The 12,429-nt window shown below is 49.1% G+C and overlaps 1 protein-coding gene across 10 annotated transcripts in view; it reads left to right on the top strand.

Annotated features, from left to right (window-relative positions):
• Positions 1 to 9,785, top strand: part of TPST2 (tyrosylprotein sulfotransferase 2) — a 48,166-nt gene extending 38,381 nt beyond the window's left edge. For 2 of the 10 annotated variants that reach the window (XM_054510469.2, XM_064578581.1), the window contains exons 4-6: positions 727 to 943; positions 4,572 to 4,622; positions 9,296 to 9,785. In XM_054510469.2, coding sequence (XP_054366444.1) covers positions 727 to 943; positions 4,572 to 4,622; positions 9,296 to 9,511 — 484 coding nt within the window. In that variant the 3' untranslated portion in view covers positions 9,512 to 9,785. Of the gene's footprint in view, positions 1 to 594; positions 944 to 4,571; positions 4,623 to 6,357; positions 6,476 to 7,389; positions 7,439 to 9,295 lie in introns of those variants that run through there. The other 8 variants (XR_010407442.1, XR_010407441.1, XM_064578579.1 and 5 more) reach the window with 8 other exon arrangements.
• The last annotated feature ends 2,644 nt before the right edge of the window (positions 9,786 to 12,429 follow it).

The raw sequence follows: 12,429 nt of genomic DNA, 5'->3' as shown, positions 1-12,429 counted from the left end.
CCATAAACCAAAACAGTGTATGATTTTTGCTTTAAAAACTGCAAACGAAAGTATAGGCTTTCTGTGTGTGCGTGAGTGAGAGAGAAAGTGAACATCTCCTGAGACCTCACAATGTGCCATATACCTCTCTGAGATTAACTCATTTACTCTCCAGAACAGCCTGGTGAGGTGGGTTCTATCTACAAGTCCGTATTTGTAGATGAGGACTAATGGAGGAGGCTCAGAGAGGTGAAGTAACTTTCCAAGGCCACACAGCCAGTGTGGGTCCAGCTGGCATTTGAACCCTGGCTCCTGGGTCTGCCCTTAGCCACTCTCCTGTATAAAACACAGAAAATGGATTGAGAGGGTGGACCCCCCCTCCCCAGATGCTAAGACGAGGTCCCTGTAGGGAGCTGCTGCTGGGAGTGGTGGCCACTCTTAGCCTTAGCATTTGTGTTTTATAATTCTTTCTCAAGAACAAAATATCCATCTTAGTCACAAAAATAAAACGTTATTTTTAAAAAGCCATGACGTCAAGGAAGCAGAATTTTCAGTGCAAACTGCCTAATACTGTCTTCTGGTTTCTCACCGCGTGCTCTTATCCCCAATGTACAGAGGAGGTATGAGGAGGCCAAGCGACTTGCCCGCAGCCTCATAGTCGAGGAGGCACAGCTGCCCCAGGGCCCGGTACCCCCAGTGTGTCCAGCTGCCCCAGGTGCCATCCGGGTCTCCCTGTGCCCCGCGCAGCCTCTTCTTTCTCCCCAGGATCGAGCGATCCACAGACCAGGTCATCAAGCCTGTGAACCTGGAAGCGCTCTCCAAGTGGACTGGCCACATCCCTGGGGATGTGGTGAGGGACATGGCTCAGATCGCCCCGATGCTGGCTCGGCTCGGCTATGATCCCTATGCAAACCCACCCAACTATGGCAATCCTGACCCCATCGTCATCAACAACACGCACCGGGTGAGTGCGTGCGCACGCGCGGAGATGCGCTCTCGGCCTGCCCTGGGGATGGGACATGGCGAATCCTATGATTGCTTGTATTTCCATTTTCACTTGGGCCGCAAGGAAGCTCAAAACCAACTGGTAGCCTGTCTCTCACACTAGAGCATCTAACAGTGGGTCCATTTGTGTACTGACTTCAACCGGTTTCTCTGTTCCTGTTCACCCTTTTCCCACTGTGTCCCTAGCTGTCTGTCTCTAAAGCTTGTCAAGTCTTTGTTGAGCCTGAGTATGAATAAACTGTTGGTCCTTTTATTGCCCCCATAAATTTTAATGTTGATTTCTCAGATAGATGTGAGCTCAGGGCAGTTTAACGTACTTTTTAAGCTCTCCTTAGTTGAGACGGTCAAGGAAAATGACTTCGATGAGATGTTTTTGAAGTGTTAAAAGTCAGCTAATCCTGCATAAAGGAACAGTCAGCAAGTTCATGGTCTTATTTACATGTTGCTGTCACAGCTTCTGGTCTCCTTTGGGTGTGGTGTTGTGACTTCCTTAGAGGCACTGAGTTAGTGAAAGTATTTGAGCATGGGGCCCAGGCCTGAGGACAACGGGCCCTGCTAGCGCTCACACCATTAAGACCCGAGTCTTAATTCCAGCTATGCCCAGCATTTCCAAACACATGCTGATTTTAGAAAGTAAACAGTTCTTTTTTTTTTTTTTAAGATTTTATTTATTTACTTGAGAGAGAGAGAGAAAGAGAGACAGCATGAACAAGGGGTCTGACACGGGGATTGATCCCAAAACCTTGAGATCCTGACCTGAGCTGAAGGCAGATGCTTAACCGACTGAGCCACCCAGGCATCTCAGAAAGTAAACAGTTCCTATGTTGAAGAGCCAAGGAAGAAAGTCAGAACTTCTGTCACTTCCCCTTTAATTCTTCAGTAACTCAAGGAGAAAGACTCCCGTTTGGTGCTAACAAGGCTTCAACGCCTCTCCCACATGGGCAGGCTCTCTTAACCCTGAGCTTTGGGGGCTCAGCCCTTGTGATGAAAGCGGGTCTCAGCGTTTCCTCTCTCCCTTGACTGTGGATTTTGCAAATCTGTGGATTTTGCAAACATCTATTTGTGGAAATACTCAGAGATCCACTGGAAATGCGCAGGCCGTGTTGATAGTGTGAATATTCGCAACCTGGATGTGGTCTATTTTTTATTATTCAATTGTTTTAAGTCTTTTTTATGTTTATTTTTTAAGAGTATTCTTTAGACTGTACTTAATGTGTTTCATACACTTAACTCTGCACATACGCTGTATTTCATATAATATTTATATATATTGCATATATCTTCATATAATAAAAAAATCAATTAACTGGATTAAAAAGAATAAACAGCAGTTGGAAGTGATCTTGAACTCCATCCCCCAGGCGCCAGGGTGAGGACCGCAGTGACAATGGGCTCTCCTTAACCCTGTGTTCTTAGCCAAGGGCCCAGCGGCAACTGCTCTGAAGTCTCTTTAAAAGGCGGAGGCCCGGGGCGCCTGGGTGGCTCAGTCGGTTAAGCCTCTGCCTTCGGCTCAGGTCATGGTCCCAGGGTCCTGGGATCGAGCCCCGCTTCGGGCTCCCTGCTCGGTGGGAAGCCTGCTTCTCTTTCTCCCGCTCCCCCTGCTTGTGTTCCCCCTCTCGCTGTGTCTCTCTCTGTCAAATAAATAAATAAAATCTTTAAAAAAAAAAAAAGGCGGAGGCCCAGGGTACCTGGGTGCCTCAGTGGGTTTAGGGACCAACTCTTGATTTCGGCTCAGGTCATGATCTCAGGGTCTTAAGATGGAGCCCCAGGTTGGGCTCTGCGCTCCGCGGGGAGTCTGCTTAAAGGTTCTCTCTCTCCCTCTCCCTCTGCCCCTCCTGCTTGCTCTCACACGCTCGCTCGCTCTCAAAAAAAAAAAAATAATAATAATAATAATAATAATAATTAGTAAATAAATAAAAGGCGGAGGCCCCTGGCTTTGTCCCAGGATGCCAATCAGAAGCTCCCAGAGTAAGGCCTGACCTTGTGTATTGTATACAAATTTAAACATTTTGATGCACAAGATCAACTTTCTGAGCCTCTATCTTCCATTTGTTTCAAAGGGAAGATGTCCCTGGTTTCTTCCCAGGGGCTGCCCGACCCTTGTTTCGTCTCTATGGTAGTTCTGCTATTACCGTGAAGATACGGTCCCTCATTGAAAACCGCGCATGCGTGCGTGCGGGCGTGCTTCTGCGCATGTGTGCGTGCGTCCGTGCGTGCGTCTCTGTAGACACCGGGTGTTCCTCTAACAGATCCCACGCTGCGGGATGCTCAGGCAGAGAGAGGTCCCGGTGCTAATGAACTTGTCTGCACCTGCCCTGTCCGTCACAGCTGCCCGCCACCAACCTCCTGTGGCCACGGGATGTGACTGGTGGAATCGGGCCCAAATTGAGAGGCGTTGTGTAAACTACGCACAGGATTTTGAAGTCCTGGTAGCAAAGACAGCATGTCAACTTTCTCGTGAATCATTTTTATGTTAATTATACGTTGAAGTATGAATATTTTAGATATCTCAGGTTAGATGAAAGATAGAACTGGAATTATTTCACTTGATTCACTTTTTTGGGGTCCCTTTTTTTTTTTTAGATATGACTACTAGACAACTTAAAATTACATAGTTGGTTCACATTACGTTCAGTCAGACCGTGCTGGTCTATATGGTGGTTTATATATGAACAGATAGTGGAAAAGCCTGGGGTTTTCTTTTTTTTTTTTTTAAGATTTTATTTATTTATTTGAGAGAGAGAGAGAATGAGAGAGAGCACATGAGAGGGGGGAGGGTCAGAGGGAGAAGCAGGCTCCTCGCCGAGCAGGGAGCCCGATGCGGGACTCGATCCCGGGACTCCAGGATCATGACCTGAGCCGAAGGCAGTCACTTAACCAACTGAGCCACCCAGGCGCCCAAGCCTGGGATTTTCTTTGCCTCAGCTTTGTCCTCTGCCTGGCATGCTTTTCCTTCAGAGCTCGGCTTGGCTGATTTTCCTTGTCACTGAGGGCTCGGGTCAAAGGTCACCTGTTCTGAGAGGTTCTTTGGGACCACCTCAGAAGAAGCCCTTTAGTCACTCCTGATCACATCCCTTTGTTTTATTTTCCTTATGGTACTTCCCATGGTTTGATATATTCTTGTCTGTGTTTATTACTTGGGGATCCTCTGGCTCCCCCTCTAGAATGGAGGGTCCAGGAGAAAAGGAATTTTAATTGTCTGGTCAATATTGTACCTCTAGAGCTTAGAATAATGCCTGAAATAAGAGGAGCTCAATAAATGTTGGATGGATGGATGGATGGATGGATGGATGGATGGATGGATGTGTGTATGGATGGATGGATGAATGGATGGATGGCTAGGTGATGAATGGGTAGATGGATGGATAGATGGGTGGATGGTTGGGAGAGTAGAAAGTTGGGAGAGTGGATGGATGGGTAGGTGGATGGATGGTTGGATGGGTGGATGGGAGAGTAGGTAGATGGGTGGGTGGGTTGATGGATGAATAGGTCGGTGGTAAATGGGTAGATGGGAAAGTAGAGGTAACAGGATGAATTTTACTTTTTGATCATTTCCATAATAGAGATGCTTTGTTTCTCTTTCCTAGGTCTTGAAAGGAGACTATAAAACACCAGCCAATCTGAAAGGATATTTTCAGGTTAGAAACCCCAAGGGGAATTCTGAAATCTGTTTATTGGACTGTCCCACTAGCTTGCAGATGCCCTTAGACACTTCGCTTCTCTAATCTGGCTGATCATTTCCTCGTCAGAAAATTGGGTTGGGGGAGGGTAGGTCAGGCCAGGGGCCCTCCAAGTGTCTGATCCAGCTGGGGCCAAAGAGCAGCCCTTCTGCCCGTGCCCCTTCCATCGCCTTGTCTCCTGGCTTGAGAGCAGTTGGAGGGATCAGTGGGGGCTTTCTGTCAAACTCCCTGTCTCTAGCCTTAAATTCAGTTTTATATAAAGTGGCAGTCCCCAAACACAACCCAGCCTGGAATTTTCATCAGGCAACCAAAAAACGAGAACCATAAGGGTCACATGGGTGTGGGTATCCCCGCGAGTGTAGACATACAAATGCCCCTGCATCCCCACACCCATCTCCCTGGCTGTGCCTCCCACACATCCTGGGTATGTCTGTGGGGTGCGGTCCGTGCGTCATGTCAAGAAGAACTGCCCCCTTCACTGACATGATAGGGGTGCCAGAGAAGGGGTGCCAATCTCCAGTTTAATAATCAAATTCATGAATGCTAATTGTCTGGGGTCCATGGCTTGTGCACCCATCTTAGTTCCTTGCGGAGGGCTCCACGCTCCCTTTCTGGGAGTCGGAGACCCAGCCCATCCTCTTGCCGCTGTGAAAAAAATATTGCCAGGATTAGTCAGCATTAATTTATTGCCTGTTTTAACTGAAAAGATGATGTAACAAGAGCTACACACAGAAGTGGGGGTGAGGGGAATTAGTCACCACCCAGAATGCCTTTCATTTTTGCAGAGTATCCTTTTTTGCCCCCCTGAATAGGCACTTGGCACTCCTTCCATTTCCATCGAATGAGCTGCTTGGGTTTGCGTTCTTCGTGTTTTCCCATCTTTTGGGTTTCACTGTTGCCATTTGGGATGGTGCCATAGTATTCTCTGGAATGCATTATGAGCTATTGTTGCCCTAAGATCATGTCCAGTTTCTGCAGTGTCGCGAATGATGGCCTGTGCGCTTCATCTTGATCTTGCCTCTCTTATCTGGGGTGGGGTGGGGGACTCTTGAACCCTTCCCTTAGAAGACATTGCTATGGGGAGGCATCAGTGGGCAGAAGGGTCCGGTTCTTTTTGAGACTCTTGACCTAGAAGGCTAAACTGTTGTACAGAAGAGTCAGAGCAATTTACATTCTCTTGCGGTGTATGGCATATTCAAGATGTCTGGCTGGCCTGGGACTGTTTCTTGCTCTGTTAGGGGCAAACTGTGGAGGAATGGCATATGCCCTGTCATCACGAACACTGCCATGCTCCGGAGAGCTGCCCTGCCAACTGCATTGGGCCCCCGCTTTCCACCCTCCTCTTCCTCCCAGTCCTCCAAGGGGCACCTGACTTCCTTCAGGGTATCGCAAAAATTGGAAAACAGTCTACGGCAATAGTTACATACATGATGGCACATGCATTCCACGGGGTACTCTGTAGCCATCTAGAATGATCACCTTGAAACCCAAGAGATGGAAAAATAGTAAGCAGAACAAAGCAGCTCACACATTAGAATTGCAGCGAATGAAGAAAAAGAATCCTCATTCGCGAGGCACCAAACACACCCCCTTCCCCTCCCCCCCGCCCCATTCCAGGTCTTTGCTGTTCCTTTTGCCAGGAATGCTTTTCCAGCCAGGCCTTTGTGTGCCTTGCCCCATTTGCATTTTTTAGATCTCAGCTTATGGGATGTTTTCCAACACCAGCAACCAGTTCCTGATTCTCCAAACACCAACTGGATTTCAGGTTGCGCAGTGACGCCCAGAGTTCGTGTCAGACCCCACAGGATAAGGTCTTGGTCCCAGAAGACTGCCCCCCGCTTCAGATGCCAGCCACCATGGGTTCCCCGGCTACCCACATTTCTGCCCAGCCAACTAACATTTAAGAATTTGCTAGAACAACTCACAGGACTCAGGAAAGCGCTTTACTTCCTAGATTAGTGGTTTATTATAAAGGGTACGACCCAGGAATGGCCTTGGAAGAGGTACACAGGGCAAGGTACGGGGTAAGGGGTGTGGAACTTCTAGGCCCTCTTTGGGCACACTACCTACCCTCCTGCACCTCCATGTGCTCACCAATCTGGAAGCTTTCTGAAGCTGTCATTTAGGGGTTTCTGTGGAGCGTTCATGAAGTAGGTACAGTTGATTAAATCACTGGTATTAACTTACTCTCCAGCTCCTCTCCCCTCCCCAGAGTCATGCCTTGGTCTTTCTAAGCCACCAGTGCCCATCCTGAAGGCAGACACTGTCATCTCGTTAGTATACAAGAACTGCTTGTTATCACTCGGAGATTCTAGGGTTTTAGGAGCTCAGTGCCAGGAACTTGGGACAAAGAGCATATGTTTATTTTTCATTATGCTACAGCTTAAATGTCAACCCCTAATAGTAGCCTTTCCTGACCACCCTCTCTGAAGTAGCTCCAAAGTCACTCATATGAGCCCACTGTATTGCCCGGAGGTGTAGGGGACATTATCTTGCGTATGTGTTTGTAAAGGCTCTGCCCGCTGCCACATAAGCTGCAGAATAGGACCAAGTCAGTCATGTTCACAGCATCCCCAGCACCTGGCCTGTAGTAGGTGTGCAGTAAATACCCCATGAGCGAGTATGTGCCTTCCCCAGTGGTGCTTGAGGCTCAATCTCAGGGCAGTGGGATCCTGGCACCCCAACCTGGCTGTGACCCCTTCCTCTGTGTGTTGTCTTCCTCCAGGTGAACCAGAACAGCACCTCCTCCCACTTAGGAAGCTCATGATTTCCAGGTAGGCCTGCAGGCTTCCCTTCTCTCCCCCCACCTCCCTCCAATGCCTTCTGAGCCCAGGAGCTACTCTCCTGAAAAGCTTGCCCTTCCAGAGCCTCTCTGGGGGGGAGTGTCCACCAAGGTGGGCTGACCCAGCCCCAAGGGGGGGTTTCCATGGCGACAAGCTGGGGGAGCTATTTATAGAATTACAGCTTAGCCTCCTAGCTCTGGATCAGGTAGGGGCAGGGATCATTGCAGAACCAACCAGAAGATTTGTCTGACTTTGGGAAGGGGGCCCCAGGGACCCATGTGATGGAGGTAAGGGGTGGGATTCTAGAATATTTTGGCACAGAATGTTGTCTGTTTATCCTGCTTCTATAAACAGCATGGAGTTGGCCCAAAGCAATTAATGTTCTAAGAAAAGCTCCAAGCAGGTCTGGTCTAAGAATAACCCCAGGGTTTTGGACCAAGTGCTACTCCTGGGTTACTCCTTTAACGCTGAGGATCCCTGGGATGGCCGCTGACACAGAGAAGGAAGCTAGAACCCAAAGGGGGCCCTGACTTGCCCAAGATCACATAGCCACCAAGTGGCAGCATCCTCCTCCCCCCAGGCATCTTCTTCCAGAGTTTGCTTTTGAGGAACAATTCAAAGTGCAGTTCTATCCACCCGTATCTTGTGCGAGGGTAGGGGAACACGTTCTGACCTTGGGAAGTCAAAGGTTTAGGAACCCACTTCAGATTGGACCTCTCCCCGCCTCCGTTTGTGACATCCGGAGAAGGGGGACTCAGCCGGGTCAGCCTGCTTGGGTGGCCGGGAGATGAAGTGAGCTGGCCCAGGGGGGCACGTGGGAATCCAGGAAGCCTGGCATCCTCGCTATGCATGTGGGCGCTGGAGTTAAGGCCCCAGATGTGAACTTCCTCTGTCACTCGGGTGACCCCACAAGAGGTCAAAAGCGACTCACATGGGTGTTCTCCGTTTTGCTCTAGACTATGAAGAAGCTTCCAGCCTGGACTCTATTTTTAGTCTCCTGATCTTATTTTTAAATAATCAGCATATTTTCTAGTATCTTTTTTTTTTTTTTTCTTTTTAATCTACTTTGCCCCAGCCTCAGGCCCTTGTCATTATCAGGGATCCCATCTTGGGTGGTGCTGAGATCCCAATCCCAGAGTTCTGCTGCATTCCAGAGGCAAGAAACCTCCTGTGGAAGGGCTCCTGTCTCCATGATTCTCCCTGACATCTTCCCCTCGTTCTCGTTCTGCAGATTCTTTAGTAGAATTTTGCACCTTCCTGCTGACAAAAGCCTGATATATTCCTCGCTGTACTGTTTTTTTTTTTTAAAAGATTTTATTTATTTATTTGAGAGAATGAGAGAGAGAGAGCATGAGAGGGGGGAGGGTCAGAGAGAGAAGCAGACTCCCTGCCGAGCAGGGAGCCCGATGCGGGACTCGATCCCGGGACTCCAGGATCATGACCTGAGCCAAAGGCAGTCGCTTAACCAACTGAGCCACCCAGGCGCCCTCGCTGTACTGTTTAAATGAGATACCATACACAGGGTGCTTGAGCTCGTCCCTGGTAAACAGTTGGCCTGAAACAAAGGCCGATCCTTCCCTCGCCTCCAAAAATCCATTGGCATTTATGACATAATCATCACTACTCTCTCTTCATAAGTAGAGTCTGTCTTTGAGGTCAGGCAGATGCAGGTTGGGATGCAGGTGAGAACAGTTTTAAATTTAAATTCTCTCTGGCCATCTGGGGTCTGCTGACAACACCTCACCTGCTTTTGTGAATATGCATGAAGACCATCCGTTCCTATATCACACAGAGGAATATGAAGGGTCTGTCTGCCTCTGGGCCTAACACAGTTTTCTCCCTGTTCAGATCTCTGCAGATTGTTGCCGAGAGAAGACACTTGGCATTCGAGTGGAAATCGGACCTCTAATCCAAGCATATTGCTTGCTATTAATCGCCAAAACAGGACTGCTAACGAGGAATGTATTTGCATATGTTTGCAAAAGCTTCATCACTGAAAACTTAACCTGGAGACTCTCCAGCTTTGGACGCCCCTGGGGTGGAGAGCCAAGGGTGTGGCAGTAGTCCGGCTTTTGAAACTTAGGTATTTTTTAATCTTTCCCCTCAAGAACTTTTTTTTAAAGAAATGGATTTGCCATTTTTCTTAATTTGCAGGTCTGCCTTGGTGGCTTTGTTTGCGGGGACAAGGCCCACACCTGTGCCTCTCCTATTGACCCTTACTTTTCAATTCAAAGAATCTATTTAAGAATTTAATATATGAGGTTTTCTTTGATTCTTCCTTAGTTCTACTCAGATTCAGAGGAAAAAAAGTTATTGGAATAAAGTGAACAGGGACTCATTTGTCTGTGCCTGACTTTACAGAATGAACAGATTTTTTTTTTTTTCCTCCATATTGGATTTTTTCAGGTGGATTGATGACAGGCGAACAAGGTTCCCATTTCAGGTGCTCAGCAGGGCACCCTGAGCTCCTGTGTCGGGTCCCCTGAGGCTGTCCTTGGGATGGGCGGTTTGCTAGAGGGACTCCCAGACAAACTGCTGGACTCACAGTCACAGTTTATTACCATGACAAGATGCAGATTAAAATCTGCAAAGAAAAAAGGTGCAGAGATCAGGTACAGGGAGATCAGGAGTGAGCGTCCAGGGATCCTCACCCAGTGGAGGCTTACGGGCACGCTTAATTCTACCAGCCACGACAGGTGACAAGTATTGCCACCAGGAAAGCTTACCTGAGCCTTGGTGTGTGGCGTTTTTATTGGGCATCAGTCGTAGGCATGGGGCACTCATATGACTGACCTCAAGTACTCCGTCTCCAGCCCCTGCAGAGGTCAAGTGATCCGGCCTGATCCCAGGCCCCATCATAAATCACATTGTTAGCATAGACCATCAGGCCTGGTGTGGCCCAGGGTCCCTGGTATGCAAAGACACTTTTATTAGACAGGATATCTCAAAGGCTTAGAGATCATCTCAAGAGCTGGTCAAGGGCCAGTGTTTTCTTTGGCACATACAGGATGTGAACAGTCCCAGCCTGCTGGGCCCCAAAATGCTGCACGGCCCCCAGATGCTGAGGGGCCAGCTGGGCCCAGAGCAGTTTCTCGTCTTTAAGGGTTAAAGTGTTTTATCCACCCTCCCTTGCTTTGCAGGCTTTGGGGAGGCAGTGACTCCCAATGGTTTGGAGCATAGATTTTTGGAGTCAGGCCTAAGAACTTACTGGCTGTGTGGCTTGGGGCTTCATTTCTTCATCTGTAAAATGGGAAAGGTAAAACTTCAGGGGTTTATTGGGAGGGGCTGATGGTTGACCTAGGCAGTGGGGCCTGGTGTGCAATGAGCCTGCAGTGCGAGACAGCTCTGGTCTCTCCCGGTCTGGGAACTGCGGTGGGGGGAGTTGATGGAGCTCTGAACACGGGAAGCTCATGGTCACCGCTCAGCGGGGAGCAGAGCACACCCAGCCTTATTCAGCGTTCCACTCGTCTGTTGCTGTAGAACCGGCCAGCCCCATGCTTAGTGACTTACCACAGTGTATTGTTAAATCTCTCCATTCTGGAAGTCAGCCGGAGGGAGCTGGGTGGTTCTCACAGTCAGAGGGTGGCTGGGACTCCTGTCTTCCGAAGGCTTCTTCATTCCCACATCTGGTGCTGGGCCCAGGTGGCTGGAGCATCAAGAGGCTTTCCTGGGCTTCTCTGTCGCATGGCCTCGTCCACGTGGCGAGCCTGACAGCATGGCGGCCTCAGGACAGCCAGACTTTTTCCATGGGGGCTGGCTTCTCCCAGAGCAGGCGTTGCCAGAGGCCGGAAGCACCGGAAGAGCCAGTCAGTTAAGGGATAAGCCTGGCCCAGTGGCACCGCCACTGAGTTTGTCCTAGTCCTAGGGGCCCCCCCGCCATGTTCAAGAGAATAGAGAAATTCGTCCTCTTGGAGGCGCAGAGGCAAGGGCACAATGCAGAAGTGCAGGTGGGGGAGAGAGGCAGTTGTGGCCGTCTTGGGACAACCCAGCACGGTCATCATCAAAACCAGTTTATCCGCCTCCCCCGCAGGGTCATCAAATAACATAGGAATTCATCAGATTATGCGATTTCTCTCTGGGAAATGCAACGTTAGCCAAACGTTCCCTTTCTTCAACGGGGTGCAGACTAAAGACATCTCTTTACTGTTTAAAGCACGGTGATTCCAGACCCCCAAAAGGCTTGGTCATCAAGAAACCCAGGCTTTTTGGTTTCCCCAGACTCTGCCTTGGGAGCAGGAACAGTTCTTCCCACTGATGGAGCTACTCCAGGCCTCCTGAAGCCCCAAATCTGGGTCAAGAACCAAGAAGACATCTTTTACCCCATCCTCATTCTCTCTTCTCAAGGAACACTTTTCAGGACTATTAACAGAGAATCCCATTCCTTTGGGTGAAAGCCCTTGACCCACCCACTAGGGCTGGCCCCTGACCAAGTGCCCTCCACCAACTTAAGCCCGTTCACAAGTGTGGATTATTCTGATCTGACCTTTTTTCCATGGTAACAGCTGGTATTTTCAACGGGCTGTTGAGTTGCCTCGTTATTTTAAAATAATTACAGACTCCTATGAAGTTGCAAAGGTACAACACGGGGTCCTGTGGATCCTTCACGTGGCTTCCCCCAACACTGACATCTTGTACCAACTGCAGTGTCGTATCAAAACCAGGAAATTGACCATAACGCAGTGCTGTTAACTAGCCTACAGACCACAGGCCTGGTTCCATTTTCACCATTTTGTGCATAGGTGTGTGTGTGTGTGTGTGTGTGTGTGTGTGTTCAAGAGTTTCATCCCCTTTCAGTGGCAGACCCTTCCATATCCGCCCCCCCTCCCAGGACACACAAAGTCACATACAAAAGCTTAATCTAAGAAACAGAAATGGTGCTTCTGCTGAGAACACCATCCCGGTCCCAAGCCCCGGTAACTTCCCTTTGAAGTACTGACTCATGGTCAAGGTTTTGCATTAATGTACCTGGTGATTTGATTCAA

This window comes from Mirounga angustirostris, unplaced genomic scaffold (genome assembly GCF_029215605.1).
Source record: "Mirounga angustirostris isolate CCGP_5_RB_7025 unplaced genomic scaffold, mMirAng1.0.hap1 SCAF_14, whole genome shotgun sequence".
NCBI lineage: Eukaryota > Metazoa > Chordata > Mammalia > Carnivora > Phocidae > Mirounga > Mirounga angustirostris.
This window is presented reverse-complemented; position numbering and strand designations above follow the sequence as displayed.